The 25,138-nt window shown below is 36.6% G+C and overlaps 1 protein-coding gene and 1 long non-coding RNA gene across 2 annotated transcripts; one reads left to right on the forward strand and one right to left on the reverse strand.

Moving 5' to 3' along the window:
* Positions 1–2,300: 2,300 nt before the first annotated feature.
* Positions 2,301–8,424, reverse strand: LOC140166893 (uncharacterized). Its single transcript, XR_011860906.1, has 3 exons — positions 8,271–8,424; positions 3,795–3,929; positions 2,301–2,724 (listed from the first exon to the last, which is right to left on the reverse strand). It is a non-coding gene; the product is annotated as an uncharacterized lncRNA (long non-coding RNA).
* Positions 8,425–11,545: 3,121 nt separating this feature from the next.
* On the forward strand, positions 11,546–23,797 carry LOC140166900 (uncharacterized). Its single transcript, XM_072190388.1, has 7 exons — positions 11,546–11,651; positions 12,173–12,504; positions 17,002–17,269; positions 17,429–17,542; positions 18,189–18,293; positions 21,666–21,744; positions 22,008–23,797. The coding sequence occupies exons 1-7, from the start codon at positions 11,597–11,599 to the stop codon at positions 22,471–22,473; spliced, it is 1,419 nt and encodes a 472-aa protein (XP_072046489.1). The 5' UTR covers positions 11,546–11,596; the 3' UTR covers positions 22,474–23,797.
* The last annotated feature ends 1,341 nt before the right edge of the window (positions 23,798–25,138 follow it).

Raw genomic sequence — 25,138 nt, forward strand, 5'->3', positions numbered from 1 at the left:
TTGACATATCCTGGCCCACATGGCAAATTACATGCAATAATTACAATATCAAAATAGACAAGACTAAAACTATTTAAGCAACCATATTTTACCATATCAAATCATGTGACTGTAATTCTAGCAGTGGTGAGTTATCAGAGACTAATAAGTAATAACATGAATAACGCATTGTGCTTTGAAGGTTGGTGGATGCCAGCTGCAGGCTACACAGCTCCAACCAAAAGTTGTAAGAAATAGTTCAAACTTTTCTTCTTATATTATACTTGATACAACAAAGAGAGGAACAAAAGTATAACAATCAGATTATTGAATTTAATGATAAAAAAAGATTGTTGTACATACTACATGTATGAGAAGTGCAGAACTCTGGGTAGCAAAAACAAAATTATATTTTAAACAAAATTAACCCCTTTCCTGGACTGTATGAACATGATGAAACTGAAAATTTGTTTCATACACATACATCATGACACTTCTCTCTGGCAGATTTGTTTCAGCAAGCCCCTGACCATTAGCATCAATCCATCTTGAAAATGTGTGTGTTTGGGGGGGGGGGGTCAATCTACCGAAAGTTGAGACACATTCCCTCTGGGATTGACATCTATGCCTTCAACAAATATTGATCCCTCCTACCAAAAGGATGTGAAGCAAACACAAAATACTTTCAACATCATTCGCAAAAGATTAGAAAAGTTCACCAGAAAACTTTAAAATGTCAGGTTATATCAAGGGCATAAAACATTTTCATAACATTCAACCTGTTCAACTAAATTTTTAAGTTACTCCCAAAATATTGTAACGTAATGGCATTTAGTGCTGAGGTAGACTTCTCCGTAGTCCATTTTGCATACACTGGCTAATACATTTAAGCATAAAACACTGATTTGTATTAATTTGTGAGCAATTGATAGATTTTCACATCTGATATTTTCAGTGACCGTACTCCCTCAGTTTGTTAGCTTCCAAGTGGACTACTTACTTTGACTTGCGGTTAAGATTCTTAACACGGGACTCTATCCCAATTTCTGGCCTAACTAAAATTGGCCATGATGTAATGCATCTTTAAATGGATCTGGCTTGTGATTGGTCGCCCAGATCTTGCTATGGTTTAAATCCTGCGGGCATGTGACATTACCATAAACTACATCGTACACAGCAATCTATAGAATTTGCGGCACGTTTGATCTGGCGCAGAGGTGTGTATGAACGTACATTTAGCGCGTCTTACTACCATGTTTGGTACATGCGATTAAATTGGATTGATAAACAAGTATGATTGACAGTGTGTTTTAGAGAGCAAAGTCCCGGGGTAAAGTTCTGCTTAAAAGTCAAAGTACATAGTCAGGTTTTCGCGATCAATAAACTGGTAGATTCCAAAATCAGAATTGTTCAATATGACGTGAGCAATTATAATTATCCCAGCAAACACAAAACGTTTTCGACATCATTCGCAAAAGGTTATAAAAGGTTGTCAGAAAACGTTTAAATGTCGGGGTATAAAAATGTTTTAATAACATTCCAAAAACATTTTTGGAAAACTTGGTACAAATCATTCTAAACAAAATGTTCTTTTGGGGTTGAAAAAATATTTTGCAAAAATCTTTTCCCAAAATATTTACAATAACATTTTTAAAATGTTTTCACAACATTTATATAACCCGACATTTAAATGTTATTAAAACATTTTGTAAAAACATTTTAAGAACATTTCTGTGTTTGCTGGGTGCAAATATTTTAACATTATGTTATTTAAGTGTTGACAAACTATTTGGCCAAAAATGTATGCAAAAATAGTTTACAATGAAATTTCGAATACATTTTAAAAATATTGTTGTAGTGTGTTTTCATACAAAACGTTTTAAAACGATTTCATGACCTTAATATAACCCGACATTTTTATGTTATTAAAACGTTTTTATCTAAACCAAAACCCAAAATATGACTATTTTAAAACGTTTTAAAAACGTTTTTGTGTTTGCTGGGATGCAAGATATGTTGCATTCAATATAATTTATATTGTCACTGATCATCTAATTATATAAACACTTTATGACCATTTTACTATTGAACACTTAAATTCTAATAAACATCAGTATAATTTTGAGTTCAACGGAATGCGTTCGTCATGATTAATACAACAGATTTTGTATCAAAATTCGACTATGTCTAGTGCTGAGGAAATATTTTGACATTTCAAAAATGTTGTTGTAGTGTTTTCATACAAAACGTTTTATATATAATATGAAAACGTTTTTATAACATTTAATGTTAAAAAGTTTTTACCAAAACCCAACAGATACATTGTAGAATCTAATCTATTTGTGCAGTGTCTGCAGAGTTTGCAAGTTTCACAAGTTTCAGTTAAAGTGAAGGGGATGCACTATATTGATGCCTGTTAATCCTATCTTTAGTGAGTGTGTGAACATGCCTAACGTCCAAATGACTTGACCGATAACAGGAAAATACATAGTGACATCATACACATAGTGTCACCTCTTGAAATTTTGTGGCTGTGAAGCGATTCATAGAATTGGGATGGTAGATGTTTATTGCCATCAGTCATTACTTTCACAAGTCTCCAGCACTGTTTTTATTATCTGTACAAGTTCTTGTTCAAGATGCGAAGAAAACTGCAGGTGAGCTTGTTGGCAGTGAGATTTGGACTGCATACATGTACGAAGTCCACAAGTCCTTTGTATCCCAAAGTTATGTATTATGTGTGCACTGTGGGAAAAACAACACAACATTACATAGAAAAGTTAGTTTCAAAATTTTCAAAAGTGCATTTCTTTTGGGATTGAAATGCAGGTTTTCACATAATTTCTAAACAATTTTGAGATTGTTATGCAAGACATGTTTTAAATCTGGTGTTGTTGCAAGAAAGTTGTATCTGCACTTTCATTTTACACAAGAAGCATTTTTGTGTTTTACCATGAAAATTACAATGGATGAAATTACAGACATTTGATTCAGTATTTGTTCTGACCATTAAGTTCTGAGTGCAGAATAAAGATAATATGATACAATATAAAATATGCCCATTAACACCTGTTTCTGAATCCATTAATGACTATACTTCACCAAATATGAGTTCCTTGCACTAACCCGACAATAAAAGTGTGCGAAAAGATTTTAAAAATTCAAATAACTAAAATAACTAAAATGAAAAACACATACATACACCGCTATGTGATCCCCCATATGGGGATACTGTTTAGGACTATGCAAAGGGGGAACAGTCAAACATTAATTAACTGGGGGCATTGCACAAATTATTCACAATTTTGATCATTTAGCCTATCAAACAGGGACACATTTTTGATCACCAAAGAGGACATGGGGATGGTCTTCAGTTCCCAAGAGGTCCCCATTTGGAATTTAAGGTCGGATGAATACTTTCAATGTAAAGATAAAGATAATTAAGTTTGAGTAGTCATGTTAGCTCAAACGATAAGGCGTTCAACTATGGTGCGAGAGGTTGTGGGTTCGAACCCTGGTGGTGGTTTAGTATGCTCTTTCCCCTGGACAAGGAACTTACTGCTAATTGTCTCATTGTAACTGGTCCAAAAGTGAGCTGATCCTGGTTGTGAAGGTCATTTGTGGTATGTCAAGACTGTGCGCTATTGAAGTCGCAAATTCCCCGAGTTATTTTATGGTTTATTGAATGATGTAGGGCAGTAGTGGTCAGCGACAACCTGTAAAGTGTGCTGAGTGTTGTGGATCAACGTCTAGGCATTGTGCCAGTACGTGTTTGCAAAATTAATGATAATTTTAAGTACTTTTTCACCACTTACCTAAAGCTGTGTTGTGCCATGCAAAACCTCTTACATAATGCCAAACCAAACAGTGCCAAACCAAAAGCTGTGTTGTGCCATGCAAAACCTCTTCAATACATAATGCCAAACCAAACAGAAGTCATGAACAAATCCCTGGAAGAAAAACAAATTGCACATGTAAACAGAACAATCCTTTCTAGTTGAAAGAATACTTTCTTCATTACTTATTTTAGTAAACTAGGTTGCTTTTCTTCCCCATAAAATCTAACTAAACTCGACTTGACCCAGAATACTTTTAAAATGTATTCTTCTTCCCCGGTCTTCTTCCTGGCATGACTTTTTCTTGCGACTTACCCAACCTGACCGAGTCCATAGTTGCAGTATGCATTTGTTAGAGACTGCCATTACATGATCAGTGCACAGGTCACTGGTAAAAACCCTATCCATCGCCAGTTATCAGTGCTCTTACTCGAGAACTCTAGCTTGGAATTTACATTAAAAAAAAAAAAATTTGCAACACAAAATCATTTTAAATATTCTGTTGATCTTTAAATCTGGATTACCGTATTCATTCCAATAAACGCCCATGCCCCAATAAGCGCCCACTAAGGGTATTTTCAATTTGCTAAAGGGTACCATTAATGTTGAAGTGACAGATAGATGTAGTCCTGCAGCTATTTCACTGTATCAACAAGTCCTGCAGAAACTTGCAATACATTTTCTACTCAGAAAAGCTACTAGAACGTCTCGGGACCCTTTTATAATAATACGAAAATTTGTCTTTAATAAACAAACGCCCCTTAATTATTAGGAAAAAATAGGTAAACAAGGTAAAAAATAAGCGCCCATCCAAACTGACTTTGTTAAGCGCCCTGGGCGCTTATTGGAATGAATACGGTAGTTATTTTGATGTGTCAACTGTATCTGTTAGAGCAAAGGTTGCCTATTTCAGACAGTGTCATTTTTGATCACTCCCAGAGTAGCTAAATTCTCAGACAGGCTTGATGAGATATATACAAGTACCAACTCCAACAAATTTGACAATAAAAATAGTTTTAGTTTCCGGGCAGAGGCCCCCAGAATATGGTTCAAATGAAATTTCAACCATTTGGGGGGGGGGGGGGCATAACTTGTTAAGAAGCAAGATACGAATTTGAAATCTACACCCAAAAAAATCCTAAGTACAGCATTTTAATGTTCTAGGGGGTGTAGTTTGGGAGAAATGCCCGCTTACAGTTGGACATTCACGCGACGACACACTTTTCATGCCAAACCCCATAAATTTCAAATTGACGCTGTGCGAAAACAAAACAGAGTTAGAGGCTCAAATTTTCAGGTTTTTCATTTCTCAGTGATATCTATTAATACCGAAACCACAAACAAAACACATGAGGTATGGTGTATACCCCTTGTTGAATTGGCATGGAATGACCCACCCAGTTGAAGAAACATTAATGTAACATGAACTGATCCAATTGAAAGCAGCACCGCGCGGGTCCCCGCTAGATGAGTAAATGGGAGCGATCACTAAAACAGGAATTACTGAAAAGGTAGAATCATTGAAAAGGTAAATTTTATATTTCTAAACCTGTCACTTCTTGCATTTCCATTTTCTTTTCTGTTTCTTCTACATGAGCCTAGTTTGTTTCCATTTAAAAAATGCTATGTAGCTTGTGATTTTCCATGTCCATGTTATTAATCTATTTAGGCCTAACCCCATTCCCATTATTTTCTAAATCTACCCTTTCTTATATGTTTCCCTTTTAGCTTTTTTTTATTTGCTGCTATAGCTTGTGATTTCATGTTTCCTTCAGTTGTTATTTATAAGTAATTTTCCCTGATTAGTTTCTAATTTTAGCTTTTTTCTTACGTTTCCTGATTAGTTTCCTTCTTTACTTTGCTCCCGTTTCATTCAGTTACTGTAACCATAACCCATATAATACCCGTACCTTTTTTTGTCTTTCTTTTTCTTTTGTTTTTTATTCATTTAGCTCCAGTCTTCTATATAGATCTATTTTGTTCCCATTTTTTAATATGTGGCTGGACGCGGCGAATCAGCCGTAAACTCGGCAAACTTCATTTCGAGCTACAGGTGAAAATATATGCAAATCTCATATTTTGGCGAAGTTGAGATTTTTGCAGATTTGAAATGTTTAAGCTTTCTTCTAAACACCTACAAAGTTTTATTTTAAAGATATAAGTGGAAATATGAAATAATCTACATTTTTTGAGGCCCATCTGATGAAAAAAATCCAAAATAGATGAAACAAACATACAACAGTGCTTAATTAACAGCTCAATAAATATGCAAAACAATAAAATATCAGTCTCAATCTTGTTTTATTATTGTAATAATACCCATAACGTGTCTGTGTAAAATTTGAAGCAATTAGGATGTAAGGAACATACTGGTTACTATGGAAATATGCTGGTTTTCATTTCAAAAATGGTCATTTTACTTCCCTAACTTTGAACGCGTTGAACGCGTTTTTCTCGGTTTCGCGTTTTGATTCATGACAACCTATAACAAGCCATAACTTCGCTTCTGATTGTCATATGAAGTTCATTAAAGTGTCATTTTAATCCCTGAAACATGCTCTTTGCAAATATGTAAAAAGGTAAAAATTACTAGAGGGGGACTTTACGGCTTATTCGAGGTGTCCAGGCACATATATGCTGCTTAGCTTGTGATTTTCTGTTTCCATGTTATTTATTTATTGAACCCCTTTCCCATGCATTGTTTTATAAATCTACCCTTTCTTACATTTCTCCTTTTAGCTTTGGCTTTTTCTTTCTACATATTTTGTTCCCATTTTTTCATATTTCCTGCTTAGCATGTGATTTCCCGTTTGTATGTTATCTATTTAAATCTGTTCTATTTTAGCTTCTTTGTTTACATGAATTATTTATTCTTTCATTTTTAGCTTCCTTCCTTCCTCCCGTAACCTCATGATTTATATCATCTTGGCGGGTAATCTCTTAACCAAATCCTGTACCATATTGGGCCTAATCCACAACCCTGTACCCACAACCCATCCATAATTGGCCCGATAGCAGGCCTACCTTTTCAGTTTTGTCTCCTTTCTTTTCTTTTCTATTTCTCTGGCACGGGCGTCAGTGTTCGAAATATGCCTCAAAAAGTTACAGGCCAGCCGGGCTTGACCTTAAAAAGTTACCGGCCAGCCGGGCCGGCAACTAGATGCCAGTCAGAAAAGTTACCGGCCAGGCCAAAAAGTTACAGGCCAATGGCCGGCTGACCGGCCCTATTTCGAACGCTGACGGGCGGGTACATATTATGCACCCCGTACGTGCACGTCACATCGCTCAGTACGCCGACGTACTAATGCCAACGCGCTGCCAGTTAGTTACGGTACACGCTACCATTGAGTTTTGACAACAAAAAATCCCGGGAAAAATCCTGGTTTTAACTTCACTGATTTTGAGGCCAATTCTTGGTCTTGGATGTTTTCAATGTGCAATGTATTTCCCGTAGATTCCTCAATCTCCCGTATGAATTTGGCTGTAAAACTAAACGACAATTCATAGGCATAGAATAAATAATGAAATTCACGCGACGTAGCCTTAACCTATTGGCTGCCACCTTTGGTGCAGTGGCGGAAAATGGGGCGTGTAGCTCTGCGTAGGGAAGAAAAGCTCGTAAGATCATTCTGGGACACCCTGTATGTTGTTCCGCATCTAGATAGCCTGAATCATTTCTTGGCCACCTCGCAGTTGGCAGAAAACAGGGCAATGTTGCTCTGCGTATGGTTTTTGAATGGAAATATTACTATGCGGTTCACACTGTCCTTATTATTTTGGCAAAAACGAATGTCCGATAGAAAACGCGATACGCGCGTATCGTGCCTACCCACCAAAAACGACCCTTTTTACGCATTTTCATTATCGCGGATGGTGTACATGTACAGGCCACAATGGGAGTGACCCCCCGGGTGCAATGCTTTTGATGTTTTGATATTTTGGGAGACTGGGAGGGATCAGAACAAAAAAATGATGGAGCCTATTCTTGACTTTGTAATATTCCTTCACCACACTGCCGTACGGCCTTATACGATGGACAGATAGCATAAGTTTGTGAATGAGGACATCGTATAAGTTCCTTGTAGATCCCTGTACATGTATGGATGGCGGGATGGATGGGTGAAGGTTGTCAATATTATTTATGCTATATTACTATTGCAAACTTAAATCCCGGAGTCCTCAAATGTTCGAAACTTATACTGACTAGTCACATCACAACTCTTGAACTGTGTAGGCCTACGTAAAATGTGTGTTGAATTCTGAACCCTTTCCTTTATATACCATAATTTATACCCAACTCCACACAAAACTCCACTCACAGGCTCAGCACTATTAAAGCTATTAAATACACAAGGTATTGGTACCGTACATGAGATCAGGTATATATTAAAGCCTGACTCATGCCATCCTCACAACCAATCGATGTATGTATTATATAGTACCCAAAACTCTTACCTGGGATGTCACGGGAGAAGAAAATGAAGGAAAATAAGAACCAAATTTGCTCCACACAGCTTACCGCTGCTCGATCGACCTTGTGTTTGTTTTGGTTTGGAGAACCAGCACTTCCGGGTATGTTTTACTGATATATGAAAAAATGTATCACGCCGAGTGAAAAATATAGTCCGTATATTTTAAGCAGTAAACCTGTAAAATTAGGGAGCGTTCATTATTTCCACCGGGGGGGGGGCCGGGAGAATACATGGGGGGTCAGATGGTTTTTGTCAGGCAAAAAGGGGGGGTCAGATGGTTTTTTAGTTATTGAAAGGGGGGGTCAGATGGTTTTGCATCTCAAAAACCCTGGAGCTTCCGGGGGCTTCGCCCCCTGGACCCCCATCTGGATCATTGCCCCTGGACCCATGACCATTAGATGTGCGCTTTGCATGGCGGCCGACACTTTGGTCCTAGTCCGGACTTAAGTTGGGCCTCACCTGTTTTTCCCCTGCCACGGTGTGAATTGACATAAGTTTGCACCAAAAGTAAGTAATTTATTATAACATAATGGGTCATTGGGTAAAACATTCCAAAAAATGGAGAAAAATTCTAGATTTTGCTTCTAATTTGCCAAATGTACAATACCAATTTGCAGAATTTTGAACCATATTTCATAAATATACATGTACACTGCCATTTTCGTAATAGAGAATTAAGAATAATCAAGCTGCTGCACAGTAATGCTGTGGTCAGACTCTTCTGTGTTCTTTTACAATGAAAAGAGACAACTACACCACCCCAAACCGCTCCCCCAATACACATCCACTATCAAACCCCACCCCACACCATCATTTCCATACCCTAGTTAAACTACAAAGACTCGCCAACCACCATGACAGTAAACTTGGGCAATGTATTCAAATACATTATAGAAAAATCATCATCATCATCATCATAATTATAATAATACTAATTTAGAAATTCACCCTTTCAGAAATTATATTATGGTTGTGTGATGGACAAATGTGCCGGACAAATGTGCAGACACACAAACCACAGCCACCCTAGCCCTATGGATGGGGTGTACATGTCTGTGTGCATGTTTTCTCTCTTTCAAGAGTTAAATGAATTAGAGAGTTCCATGAAAGAAATTTTAAATATTTTTATATGGTCAAAATATTAATTAATATACATGTATGTATAATTATCAATTATTTCATTAACGATAACAGTAATGATTCTGGGAAGTGACAGATAAATCTAAATAATTTTGTGGATATGTTGGATATTATGACAACAAATTTTGAATCAAACTTGAGATCTATTTTGACATTTTTAGATAATCATTTCACATTTTACATGGATCTAATTGGACCTTCTGTGTCCAAGTTTGAGCCGAACAGATTCTGTTTGTGTCCGAGTCTGGCAAAAGTGGACTTGAGTCTGATCGATACATCACCATAGGCGTAGATCCCCCCCCAATATTTTGCCCCATACAATCATTCCCCCAATGTTGACGCTTGAATATAGGTTTCTGACCACATATTTGCACATTTTAGCCCCAAAAGTGCAAATTTCCGCGCGCGAATTAGCTTCAAAATATCAAAATTTTTCACGCGCAAAAGGACCATAGACTTATTTTGTCGCCAAAAGGTGCTGGATTCACTATACTTCAAGAATTTTTCCAACCCCCCCCCCCCCCCCCCCCCCATTGTCAAAAAGAAATCTATGCCACTGTACATCACTGATTTATGGTAAGATGTCACAAACTACTTTTTATTCCTTTTAATATACTGATGAAGAAGATTTTGCAACTCTTTCATTTTACACCAATTGAAAGGGGCTGTGTACTGCACCCTGCATCAACATGTATGAGAAGTTGATGCATACTTACAATTTAAGAGATTGAAAATTAATAACTCAGCTAGATAGTTCATTAAACTCATTTGATTTTTTATATTCTGTATGATTGAATTAAATTACAACTTAAAAAATTAAATAAATTAGTTTTACAGCCATTTTAGCCTAATTACATAAAACTAATGATTTATAATAAATTTGACCCCAAGTTTCCAAACCTGCCACTTGAAAGATTGTTCTTGGTGCAAAAAAACTATAGTCGTATGGATTAATTAAATAAATAATCCATAATAATTATTATAATATCACCTGTGGTATTGAAGTGCATGTACATGTACCCGGGACATGTACTAGCTGGAGCACAGGGTGGCAGTTTGAACCAAAAACTGTGTACATGCATGTGAAATAAATAATATTTTAGAAAAATAGATAAAACAAGTTCAAATACCCTGTGGGGTTCTACCTAGTTGAAGGTATATGAGGATGTGCCACAATTTTGGGGTCCTTTTCAGCGATTTTGGTATATTGATGTGTGGATATTCACCAATATTTGGAGAAAAGGGCCCAATTACTGCAATTAGGGTAAATTTAGGTGCTTTTTGTGAAAAAATTGGTATATACTGATAGCCCGGTGGCAAAAACAGTAAAGGCATAATTTTTCAGCCTGATATGTGGCAGTGACGTGATGCGTTGAGGCAGCTGATCCCTGCGCGCATCTATTGCGCGTCATTGCGCGTGTGCATACATCAGCGCTTTAAGTGTCCACTGGCTACTTGAAGCTGTGCCTATAAATGAAATGCACACTGACATCACTGCTACATGGTGATGAAAAATGGTACAGATGCGAGAAAGTCAGCATTCAAAGGTCTGTGTGGCACATCCCTGTAACCAAAATTACAAAGACCCCACTCCTCTGCAGCAATACTTTCTATTTTGGTTGGTGGGGGGGTCATATGATTTTCATGTAGCCCTAAGGGGGGGGTTATATGGTTTTTATTATCGGAGAAGGGGGGGTCATATAGTTTTCGGCAGTGACTTTCTGTCTGCTCCCGGCCCCCCCTCCGGTAGAAATAATGAACGGTCCCTTACCAATTTTAAGTAATTATTTGCCAACCCCGACCCAGAAAGAAGAAAGAAGGGAAGAAAGAAAAAAGAGAGAAAGAAAGAAGAAAAAAAAAAGAAGAGGAAAAAGAAAGAATTTTTTTTTTCTTTTCATACTTTTCGAGTTGATACTTGCGTTGCGTCGACACATTCGTCGGAACAGTCGTACATTTGTGCCTCAATTCCCAGGGAATTTACATCGCAGAGTAACCGTTTAAATAAGTAACCTGTTTCACCACCAGAAAGTAAAACCGCCGTGTGTTTCTCAACATGATCAATGTAGACGCTCTGGGTAATCATCGAATAAAATTTGTTGGATAGCCTGTTTAAACAGTACGCACTTTATACGAAATAATGAACGATCAAAGATCAAATGAAGCATCATCATGTTCTTCATCATTTTACTCTTTGTTCTTTGTTCACGTGCTTTGTCAGCAGAAGGTAAGTACACTTAGCTAGTTAATATTAATAATGATAATTTAGTATGCCATTTAAATTAGTCAATGGGTGATGTTTTAAAGTAACCTGTTTCACCACCAGAAAGTAAAAGCGCCGTGTGTTTCTCAATGTCGATGTTCTACGTGTGATTTTGTTGGATAGTTTGATTAGTTGACCAGATTCACATAATCATAAGTCATTTATACCATGTCGGTTATTCCAAATGATTGAAAGCAAACAAAATGATTCAGTTGCAACATTTGTTTGTTTGGATAACTTGCTTACATAATTATAACTTTCTTGCTTGCTTCACTTTGGGTTTAAATGCCTGTTAATCACTGTTGTTCAAGTGTTAGTCTGCAATTTAATAATTAGTGATATTAAGTTGATAACAATTACTGAGCCTACATTATAATCACGCGCAAAAGTAAACATATTTGTGTAAATTTTTCCTAAAAGTGCTGTATCTCACGTCCCCACATATTAATTTTTGATATTAAAATTTTGAATTTTTTTAAATTAAGTTTTGTGTGACGCTGATGAGCTTGGTATGCAGAATGGTTTAATTGAAAACAGCCAAATCACTGCATCATCATATCGTTCAAGGAGTCGCACCTTCGATCCGTGGCGAGCCAGACTCAACAACCCAACGGAACTTAGGTATTGGCGACCCGCGTCTGACGCAATATCAAACTCATGGATACAAGTCGATTTCTTAGATACGGTGATTGTAACAGGGATTGAGACTCAGGGCAGTGGAGATGAAAATAAGGCTAAGAGATGGGTAACAACATTTCAAGTGCAGATTGGAAATGAAACCTCAAAGACTTATATCACGGATGGAAGCAATCCTAAGGTAACGGGAAGATTTTTTTTTTAAATTTAGAGAAACTTATTTTACTACGTATGTCAGCAAGTTCAACTTTCTTAGGTGCATTACACATCAAGATAAAACAAAAACTAGACTTAGCTGTGGTCTAAGACCACGAACACAGCCGTGTTGTGACCTCTTAATGACCTTTGACCCCAAAATATATGAAAGCCCATAGGCATTGGCTAATGTCAATGTATGCGTGCACGTGGCATTATTTTGCCATGTTATTTGTGGCAGAAGGGGCATTTTGAAAGTTTTTCGTCTCAGACCGGAAGTGGCCCCTTAATGACCTTTGACCCCAAATCTGTGTACACCCCATAAACACTGGGTAATAACAATGCATGTGTGTAAGTGGCATCACTGTCCTGAGTAATTTGTGGGAGAAGATGCATTTTAAAGGTATTTCGTTTTATACCGGAAATGGCCCCTTAATGACCTTTGACCCCAAATAAAAAAATATCATATATACATTGGTTAAACACAATTCATGTGTGAACATACCATTACTCTCCTATGTTTTTCTTAGCTAATAAATGTGTTTGAAGATATTTCAATTTATACCGGAAGTGGCCCCTTAATGACCTTTGACCCCAAATCTGTGTACACCCCATAGACACTGGGTAATAACAATGCATGTGTGCAAGTGGCATCTCTGTCCCACATAATTTGTGGAAGAAGATGCATTTTAAAGGTATTTCTTTTTATACCGGAAGTGACCCCTTAATGAGCTTTGACCCCAATTAAAAAAAAATACCACATATACATTGGGTAACTGCAGATCATATGTGAACATACCGTTACTGCGCTATGTTTTACTTAGCTAATAAAAATTTGTGAAGGTTTTTCGTTTTATACCGGAAGTGACCCCTTAATGACCTTTGACCCCAAATCTGTGTACACCATATAGACACTGGTTAATAACAATGCATGTGTGCAAGTGGTGTCACTGTCGTACGTAATCTGTAGGAGAAGATGCATTTTTAGTTGAAATCACGTTTTTGACCCCTATGACCCCTGCGTGACCTTTGACCCCACAAGTTTCATGTGACGTGTAGGGGCACGATCAATGATCATTGTGACCAAGTTAGGTCAAAATCGATGTAAGCATGTGAGTGCTAGAGCAAATGTAATGGTTGACAGAAAGAAGAAAGAAAGAACTAGATCTGGTTACAGATCTGGACCTAGCCGGGGCCGGAAATGCCAGTCTTATCTTAAAGTTTGACCTTTGACCGGCTATTATGGACATCCGTCTTCCATAGGCTGAGATGCAGCTACTTTTCCGTAATTTTAAACATTTTTGGCAAATTTGACGTTTTGACCTCCTTAATGACCTTTGACCCCAATATAAAAAAAACCTCATATACACCGAGAAAATGCATTGTTACAGTTTAAATTTAAAAAAATCTACTATGCTTAGTTATGGAGATAAAAATTCTTAAAGTTATTTAGCTTAAAACCGGAAATGACGTCTAAATGACCTTTGACCAAAAAAAATAAAAATACCGTGCATAGGCCCCTACATCGGGTAACACTAATGCATATATGAAGTTTGTGTCACTCTGGTCTGGTTACGTTTTGAGATATAAAAAAATGAACATATTTGATGATTTTTGATTTTTGACCGGAAGCGACCCCTTAATGACCTTTGACCCCAAAACTGTAAGCACCCCAAGGACCCTGGTTAGTAGCAATGCAAGTGTGTTAATGACAACACTCTGCTATGTAATTTGTAAAAGCAGTGATTTTTTGAATATTTTTAGCTTTCAGACCGGAAATGACCCCGTTAATGACCTTTGACCCCTTATCTGTGAACACCCTATAGACACCGACCAAAGTCAAGTCACATGACCTAAGCATGTCACCATCACATGTTATTTGTGGAAGAAGAAGCATTTTAGAGTAAAAATCGCATTTTTGCCATTGTGAGCAGGTCAAAGGTCAAATGGAGTTCAATGTCATGTCACATGTGGGGACATGGTCAGTGGTGTTTGCGACCAAGTATAGTCAAAATCGGTCAAAGCATAACAGAGCTAAGGCGAAACGTGGCAAGTCACTCACGTGTTGCCAGAAAGAAGCAGAAGAAAGATCCGATAGCATCACAAGACCTAGCCGGTGTCCCGGCTAGGTAACTAGATATATTGCATCCTCAGAAGGCTGCGAAGTCCAGCCGTGACCTTGAAGTGACCTCTTATGACCTTGAAAAGATTTGTAACACAATTGCCTTTTCGTGAAAAATGTTGGCATTACGTTTGATAACAATCTATCTAATAAACTAATTTGACCTTTGTTGACCTCTGATGACCTTGAAATGACCTCCATTTTGTTTGAAATCATATCAATATTACACATTCTAATTTAGACTTAAATTGGACGAATTTTGGAATTGGACTCATTTTGACCTTTGGTTGACCTCTGGTGACCTTGAAATGACCTCCATCATATTTTGAATCCTACCGTGATTACATATACTAATTTTCATTTGAATTGGGCAAATTTCAAAATTTTACCCCTTTTGACCCCAAAACAGACCCCTCCCCTTGTTCAAGCCAAATCTGATTATATCCCTATATACATCCAATGCTATAGTCATTTTGGCATTATTCTGATGATCATATGCAGGAAAAAGTGAACTTTAAGGTGATTTTCAGTAATCAACCCTATTTTACCCCTTCATGACCTTGAACTCAAAATCCGTGTTTACCCTATAGACACCAGCTAATGTCAGTGCATATGTGTCAATCTCATCTCTGTACTATGTAATCTGTAGGAAAAGAAGCATTTTGAAAGTATTTGGTTATGTGCAGAAAAAAAACCCTAAATGACCTTTGACCCCAAATCTGTGTTTACCCCATAGACCCCAACTATAGTCGATGCCGATGACCAAGTCTCATTGCGCTACCATGTAATCTGTAAAGAAGAAGCATTTTGGTAAAAATCGCATTTTAGCCAAAATTACTCATGCGTGACATTTGACCCCAAATGGGTCATGTCAAATGTAAAGGCTGGGGTAGTGGAGCCTTTGCCCAAGTTTGGTTAAAATCGGTCAAATAATTAGGGAGCTAGAGCCAATTATGTCAAATGTTGACAGAAAGAAAGAAGAAGCAGAAACCGCTGAAAAACAGAAGTCCAGCCGCCGCTCGGCTGGACTAAAGAACCTGTAAGAAAAAAGACACAGCCGTGACTAACGTCACGGCTGTGTAACAAAAAACAGCGTCATAGCGTTAAACAGTTTAATTTATGCATAAGATAAATATAAGATATAAAAAAAATTAACAATTTCCCTGCAGTACTCGTTTCCAGAACAGATTATGTTGATATCTTCAGTAGACAGCATAATGTCTGATAGCTAAATGGTGTTGTGTTAAATACATAAATGCGTTGCTATCTCCAGAAGATAACATAAAGTCTGATCGCTATGTTTGGGTAAATACATGAATGTGTTGCCATCTTCAGTAGATAGCATTATATCTGATAGCTATGTTGTGTTAAATACATGAATATATTGCTATCTTCAGTAGATAGCTTAATGTCTGATAGCTATGTTTTGTTAAATACATAAACATGTTCCTATCTTCAGTAGATAGCTTAATGTCTGATAGCTATGTTGTGTTAAATACATGAACATGTTGCTATCTTCAGTAGATAGCTTAATGTCTGCTTAATGTCTGATAGCTATGTTTGGTTAAATACATGAATATATTACTATCTTCAGTAGATAGCTTAATGTCTGCTCAATGTCTGCTCAATGTCTGATAGTTGTGTTTGGTTAAAAATGAATATATTGCTATCTTCAGTAGATAGCATTATGTCAGTATAGCTATGTTGTGTTAAATGCATGGATATCTTGATATCTTCATTAGATAGCATTACCTGATAGCTATGGTGTCGGAGGAGAGCATGACCTAGCAATGTTTGCACTCAAATACATTGAAATATTGAGACAAATAAAATTGAGAAAAGGAGATCCCAAGGCTTGATATAACGGGATTTATTTCTGCCCGATGTGTATGATTTTTCTGGGGCATACAAAACTTTCGTTTTAATACATTATTGAATATAGAATGATTTAAACAAAAGCAAGAATAACACCACATAAATACTTTCGTATTGGTCAGTAGTACATTGTGAATGGTAAAAGCACAGAATTTTTCCTCCAAACAACCCATTCGTGCAATATTGTTGGATTGATTTCATCAATAATACTTAGCAATGCTTTATGGTATTTGAATGAAAAATCTAGGACTTGGTATATTAGTAGGTGAAAACAACAATCTATAAATGGTTTTCTTGTTTTGAACAACCCTGTTTGTTAAAGGAATTGCTCAAAATTTTCAGAGTCTCTCTTTGGTTGCAGCCACACGTTAACAACCTCGAAATTGTATGGGAATTATACCCACCCTCTTTTTTGCGACATTAAACCATTGGAACTTTACTCGGTCCAATCATTATTTATATGAAAATGTTGATTATTTCTTCCAGGTTTTTTCAGCAAACACAGATATCAATTCCATCGAAAGAATAACATTCCCGCAAAGAGTCCGTACACGGTATTTGCGCATCTTACCAATAGCATGTCACAACAAATGTGGATTGCGTTTTGAAGTTCTTGGTTGCCGACTGATTGATGAATGTATGTCACGCAATCATACGGATCAATGTGACACCAATGCTGAGTGCCACGATCAGGATGACGGCTTTCACTGTACATGTCATCCAGGATACTTCGGAAACGGCACCCATTGTGAAGGTAGAGTATAATAGTGATACAATCAAAGTCACAATAAACTGTGTTAAAATTACTAAAATTATAGTAATATCTTGATATATAAATAGTGCTTGGCAAGAAATTTATATTATTACTGAGTATCGTCTTACAGTGGAAAACCCGTTGATTATTATTTCACAGATATCAACGAATGTTCTCCTAACCCTTGCCTAAATGGAGGGACTTGTAAAGATGAAGTCGATTCTTATAACTGTAGCTGTGTTGCAGGATTTACAGGTGTCATGTGCCAAACAGGTACGTCATTAAGATCAAATGTTGAATGGCTGTTGGGGCAACACAAATTAAAGTACAAAATAAAACACATAGACAACACGTTTATAATTATTCATATGGAATAAGTTATACTTCTTTCATCTCGCCTAGTGGATACCCAAGACCAAACTTTTAATCGAAATGGTGAAACATATTCTTATGATTTATGGCTAAACATATTAAAAACGAATGTTCTTCAAACACCTGCCTAAACGGAGATACTTGTAGAGATGATTATAGCTGTAGCTTTGCTGCGGGGTTTACCGGTGTTAAGTGCCAAACATGTATGTTTAATGCAGGCTTATACGAATTCATCGCTGAAGTTCAAATAAAAATTGCTGTTAGGGCAAGACGAATAAAAGTAAAAAATAAAACACATAAACGACACGTTTACAATTATTCATAGGGAAAAGTTATATTTCTTCGTATATCATTAGCTCCCTTCGTGATTTTGTTGAATTAACACTAACTTTTCTTCCACCTAAAAAAGAATGAGCGTAAAAGTTGAGGTTTCCGTCAACTAAAACGCCAAGAAATGTTATATAAATCTTTCAAATAGTACTCAAAATTAACAAATCAAACATCAATGTTTCTAAATGTTCTTTTAATATTCATTTTTGTTTTGTAGCTATAAATCATTTATCCACTGAAAAGCCAACCCCGTCAATATTTGCACCACCATCAACACAAATAACTGGAGAATACAACCCTCCACAATTCACAAAAAGAACAGGTAAGGAATTATTCGTACACACGAAAATACATCAGTATAGCGTTATCGGAGCATGGAGCACGTCCTGACATCGAAGTGAACGGAAGAGTTTAATTGACAATCGACGAAAAAAGCCATCGGATAACGACTCTGACTTTAAGTTGTGTTAAATAATATAAAATTCATTTCATATATTATATTTATATGAAATATTTCTTTCTAAATTTCACCTTTCATACGATTGAACCCGCTTAAAATGTCAGTGTGAAGGAACAATTCCTACGATTATGCAAAACTGTCAGGACAGCTGGTAATGTGTTAAGAGACTTTAAACACTCCCACTTTCGGGGGTGACACATATAGGGTTTTTTCGCTCAGGTACACCTGAGTGAATATATACATTCAGTTTAGACCTTGAAATTAAACTTGACCCTTGAACCTAAGTAGCTCTAAGTCGAGCTTCTTTTGCAAATGCTCTTGCTTTGTAATCACTAAAAATATTTTGTAGAATAATGCATGGTATCTCAGTAATAGAAATGCACTAAATGCAGACTACTGCCAGCTCCTAAAATAACCTCACTCCTCATGACATAGTTCATAAATATATGCAGCAGTGAGATTTCTAGTTTGAGGTGGGGATAGGATATTAGCCTCATTCCACATGAAATTATTTATAAACTGTGTTCTGTAGCCCATAGTGGAGGGTTTTGTTACCTGGGAATGATAATCAGTTTCAATATTATGAGTGTTGACAGATTGATAGTGTAGTGGTCTGGAAGTTGAAGTTGAAGTTTAATAACAAGTTACAAACTGTCCATGAACAGATTTTGTTTTATGGACAAAGTCAGCTAGCTAGGTCAGCCTGCATGCAGAGGATGATTTAAGCACTTCCCAGCAAGTCTTGCGGTTAGCACAGCTGTGTGAGTGAACACGACACCACTGCCGCCCACTGCATACACACGTGCATGGTTAAATTTGAATTTGGACAGATATATTTACAGTAAAAACACCTTCTAGAGGTTGGTCGATTTCACATTTTATGTTATATACAGGAGGTGTGAATTATTCTTCATGCATACATCACTTTAGATCTGAAATCGACCAAGAAATAATGACACACGGGCAATTCTAAAACAACATCTTTTGCACAGAGTTCAATGGGATTTGAAAAGTAAAGTGGCAGTTGAAACTCTAGTGATAACACTTTTACAGTGCATGATGGGGCTTCCTTAAATCATCCTCTGGCCTGCATGGTCAATTATACCAAGTTACCAAATGTCCATGAACTTCTTAAATTTGCTTAAATTATTTATTTTTTTTGAAAAAATTATGCATTGGTGATAAAGTGTGTAATATTTAAATTGTATTATTTAGATCGTTAACATGTACAACTTAAACTTTACTTTTTTATTTTCATGGGTAACATTCAAGTGCATAGGCCTACATCACTAAATGTGACATAATATGTTAAAGGAGTATTTCACAATCCTATAGCATCCACTTTTTATGACATTTGTCAGTAGATATCCAGGAGCAAAAGCTTAAATCTCACAACTTCAGTTGATCAGATTGTTTGTTTGCAAGAATAAAATAAGCATGTACGCTTATCAATCAACATCAAAATTGATGAGTACTGGTATCATTTTGATACAGCCTCTATGTGTATTTATATGCCCCATATGCCACTTGCTGTGTTGTAATTTGGCGAACAAGTTTGACGATATGCTTGCTAAACGAATTAATCGGCAAGAATTATTGTATACAGAAACAGTTCTGCCAGAGTTTTCCAGTGGTATAAAAATGATAAAAATCTGAATATTTCTGTACAAAGTGTGGATCACGGAATGCCCCTTTCAAATTATGTTGAATTGATGTCCAAATTAGTGCACATCATTGAAATTACATACATGTTCGTAAATTACATTAGTATAACTTTGGGTTTACTTTTCATTACCATTTGTATATATTACATGTACATGTTGAAGTGTTTAAGGGGGTACTACACCCCTGTGGTAAATTTGTGACTATTTTTGTATTTTTCTCAAAAACTAAAAACACACTGGTAACAAAAGTTATGTATATTATTGGGGCAAGGGATCCAATTACTACGCTGAAATTTCCGTGACTCAATATGATAGGAAATGAGGTACATCCTAGCGGTACCTCATTTCGTATCATAAATAACGAACCGCTTGTCTTGGGTCACTGAAATTCCAGTGTAGTAATTGGATTCCTTGCCCCTATAATATACATAACTTTTGTTACCAGTGTGTTATTAGTTTGTGAGAAAAGTGCAAAAACAGTCACAAATTTATCGAAGGGTGTAGTACCCCCTTAAAAAATCCAATATGGGGTGGGCCTACATATACACAAAATAGACCTATGTACACCATCGAAACCTGTTTCTTACTTCATGTATGTTGTGTTATGTATACTCTGATCAGCTCATAATAGGCGGGACTCATAACATTGTGGATTGATATACATGTAGAATGGCATACACACACAGCTGGGCGCAGCACCTACGGGAACTGTGCTTTGCATATTGCATGAATGACACATGCTTTTGTGAATTTACGCGCGGCGTAATTTGGAACTTTATTGACTTGCGCAGTAACAAAAAACGAATAATTCCCGCCTATTAAGAGCTGATCATAGTATAAATATATAGAATAACATTAAAGCAATAGTACACTTTTTTATAACAAGAAGTTTATTAGTAGGCCTACATGAATTACCACCGACCTACATTGTACAACCATGTTTTCCAATCATGCCTGAGCACTCCCTTTTTAAGGGTTTTTTATTAAGACTCCGCATCGCTGTTAATACCCAAAGACCCCAATTTTTTCTTCAAACACATGCTCTGTCGGAAGCTGTCGGATGTCACCCAAAGAAACCCTTATATTTGATCTGTCACCCAAAGGTCCTTATTTTTCTATTTGAAAAGCAACTTTCATTTATCACTGATTTTGTTATTTATTTTGAAATAACGAAGCCATTTAGAACTAAAAATTCCAATGTTCAAGGCTTCTGTCGGACTGTTTTAACTCTCATCCAAAGATCTCAGTTTAACGAATCAAACGATTCATCTGTACTACCCAAAGACCCCATATTTTTCACATTTTGCTCTCACTGAATGCCAAAAATTATGCTCTCAGCCAATGACCCTCATGATTAAATAAAACTTTTATAAAATATATATTTCTCTCAACGAATGCCCCTTGCTGTGTCAGCCCTGCACCAATTTCATATTGAAGTGCACCCCGTTTGAGGTTTCCCGTATTCTATTTTATTTGTCCGATTCCAGCCTTTTCCAAAACACTCCCAAAAGCTCAGGTCAAAAGTTAAAAATAGAAATTGGTATTCTAAACATATTGATCTCCTTTGCAGTAATAATAATCACAGGAGCTGTTATTGGTGTCATATCTTTAGTCACCCTGGTTGCGATGGTTGTATGGCTAGTCTACAGGTGAGTCTCATAGTAGCCATTTTGTTATTTTTCAAATATGATTTGTCTATACATGCTATTGGATTCTGTGCGACACGATGCATATTTTGCGGGGTTTTTATACTACAGTTGAATGGTGGAAAACAGCATGTACTATCCTAAATGATCGGGTTGGATATTGGCTGCAATAATTATTATTATACACACTCTTATTTTTTCAAATTGGTAAAAAGATCTTCAAACAACATATTCATGTCACGTAACTTTTCTTTCTTTTGTTAAAGGCACAAAAAGCGAACTGCATATTCCACAAACTCAGGACTTGAGCTTCACGGCCCTTATTGCATCAACACGCAAGGATTTCAAGGAGACGTAACAACAAATCCTGCATCACATGATCACCACCAATCAGACTCATTACCAATTTCAAATGAAGCCAACGATGATATTGATATGCATGTACAAGAACGGAACAAAGATTACCAATACGAACAAGTAGATAAAAACACGACGAATGACGGCAAAACTCCATCAGCACCACATCATAGGTTTATAATAGCAGGAGACGAAGGGCGGATAAATAATCCAACATACACTAGTTCTGACGCCGATGGGAATCATTCGAAATTAAAACCACCCGTATATGCAATCGTGATGAAATCCAAAAAGAGTGGTCACAACGGAGGCTCCGATCAGCAATATGGTGCAGATGAAAGATTTGATGAAAGCAAATACATGACAATGATGTAAAGAATGACAACGAAGAAGATGGATGGACAATACCGTATAGGCAACTTCCGATGGGAGGGATACCATCCGAACAACTGGCAATGAAGCTACCGAACCGAGGTGGTTGCAACAGACTTGTAACGACTCGTTTTGAATGACTCGACATTTTAGGACTCAAGACTCTGACTCGAGACTTTAATGACACGACTAGGGACTCAGAGTCGACCCTAAATCTTGTGACTTGACTTGCATAATCACGGAAATTAGATTAATACAGAGTAAAATATGCAGGGCCCGATTTATCTTTTGCTGGCCCCTAAGCACGGCAACAGGATTTCCCCTGGCTCTACACCGCCACTATTAGTATTATAAGTTTTTAAACCTAAAATTTTGCTTCAAGTTGCTTGAGTATCCTCACACAAATGACTTTACCGGGACATATGTGGGTGAAGTGCGAGAAAATGTGCAATTTTAATGCTGAAATGTGGCTAAATTAAGACAATTTTTTGACCTAAAAACCGGGCCAAAGGTAGATGCACATTCCAACTTATTCCAACTTCCTCTTCCTCTTTAAAAAAAAACTAATTTCGTATTCTTATTTTTTCCTCTCAAAATTGTGTCCTCCTCTCCCCATCGTACATGTACTTTTCATGCCTATACCAACGATACAAAGAAACCTTTGGTCCTAGTTTTTTTCCGACATGGGTCTGAGAATTTAGACACTCTGAATATAGCATCTAAGGCTCGGTGGAGCAATCGTGACCATTCCATGCACTAAAATGGATCCGTAATCCAAAGTTCAACAAAAAGATTATGGTACCCGACGTCCTACACGTTTTTAGCAAAATATCGCAGGGACCAACCAAATTCTTAAAGAATTTATCATCAGGATCGTCCAGTGGAAGTTGCAAACTTGTTTGGTAATTGTATTTATCGTTATTATGTCAAATGTTGAATAAAAATACCGGATGTTAATTGAATACATTATAGTATCAAAATATTACAGTTTAATATGTTTTACAAGTACTTTTGCGCACATTTGATTTCACACCACCAAATAGTATTATAATGGTTGTGCGCCCTGAATGCATTTCTCAGAAAAACTCATAGATGGCCTAAAAGTAAGCACTAAAATGAGCAGAAATTTGCATAACTTTGGCTAAATTTTGATTGGTGATGATTAGTAATATCAAATCCTGCAAGTGTACCACAGATGGGAGAGATCGAGTATTTTTAATGATTTTAAGCAGCCTTTTCTATACAGAAACGCTGGCATGATTTTGCGTGTAAATTTGGTAATTCCCAGACATCATAGACTTCGAGGGCCAGTCGTAAAAATAATTTAGTACATTCTATGCGGATTTATTTGGTGGTGTGAGATCATCTAGCATATAAATATACGTCTTTTTTTATGGTAATCAAGTCTCCTCATTTCTGAAATAAATTTTGGGATACTATGAGTAATTGTTGTGTGAAGTGTAAAAATCCATCACCTATTCACAAGAAAATAGGAGTTTCCTGACTTTTCCTCGAAACGAATTCGTATAGTCTTTGGCCCAGACTGCCATGTGGTTATACTTATGGTTTGTTACAAACGGCGAGGGTTAGGACCGACCAGTTGTTTGATGTATATAGAATTGGCTTCATTATTAACTAATTGCAAACTATAGATGGCGCTATTTATCCTTAATCATATTTCTTTATTTGCAAGGGTTTGGTGATTAATACTGCCATTAAAACAGTTGGAATAGGTGAAATAATCAACAAGGAAATTTTATAAACATATTTTATCAAACAATAAAAGGAATTATTTATATTAAAAGCTTGAAAGGGCAATTTCCAGTAACTAAATAGCGCCACCAATTTTTGTCATTAATAGATACATTTTTACCCGAAAACGTTTTAAAAATACTATAAAAGTGATTAATTTTGTAAAAGAGGGGAAATTAAAGTTGAGAATGACTCAAACGCATCTGAATACATTAGCATGATATCACTTTTAGCTGTTTAAGCCTACAATTTGGTTGTACATGTTTTATTTGAAAAACTAATAAATGATCCCATCAAACAACCTAAAGGCGACTAGCCAATTCGTCACAGGTAAACTATTATTATCCTTTTGTTAGTTACGGTCAATCAAATTTGATCCCGCCCAAAAATCATATTGCAGAAGGGGACAATAAGCTTATCTCTAGCACGTCCATTGTGTTGGCTTTTGAAAGCATGGTAATTGTCAGCCACTCAGTAACAATAAGCGAATTAACATTCATAAACTACACCACGTGACTTGGAGATGTTTTAGCCCGATGCTTTATTCCTGTAGTTATTATGTAAAACAAAAAACAAGTGCATCATTTGGATAAGTTTGATAACTGTACTATGTAAACGCATAAATGGAGACATGATACTTAAATCATGTAGGCCCTATATTTGTTCATTTGTATTGTTTGATCGCAGAGGATACATTTTCAATTTAGGGAAATCTAGTCCACCAAGAGGCAGCTAAAGGCCTCAAGTCCATCTAGTGGGTCCTTTCTTGATGCACTCGGGAAATTGGGCTAGCCGAAGTTATGCATGGCGCAGGGAGGAGTGTATTATTATTATGCGCTGTCGGTCATCATGGTCATTGCGCTTATCTGTTTCCGGTGGATCAAATTGTTCATCAAGGACATCGTAGTATACTCAT

Source organism: Amphiura filiformis, chromosome 1 (genome assembly GCF_039555335.1).
Source record: "Amphiura filiformis chromosome 1, Afil_fr2py, whole genome shotgun sequence".
NCBI classification, from domain to species: Eukaryota; Metazoa; Echinodermata; class Ophiuroidea; order Amphilepidida; family Amphiuridae; genus Amphiura; species Amphiura filiformis.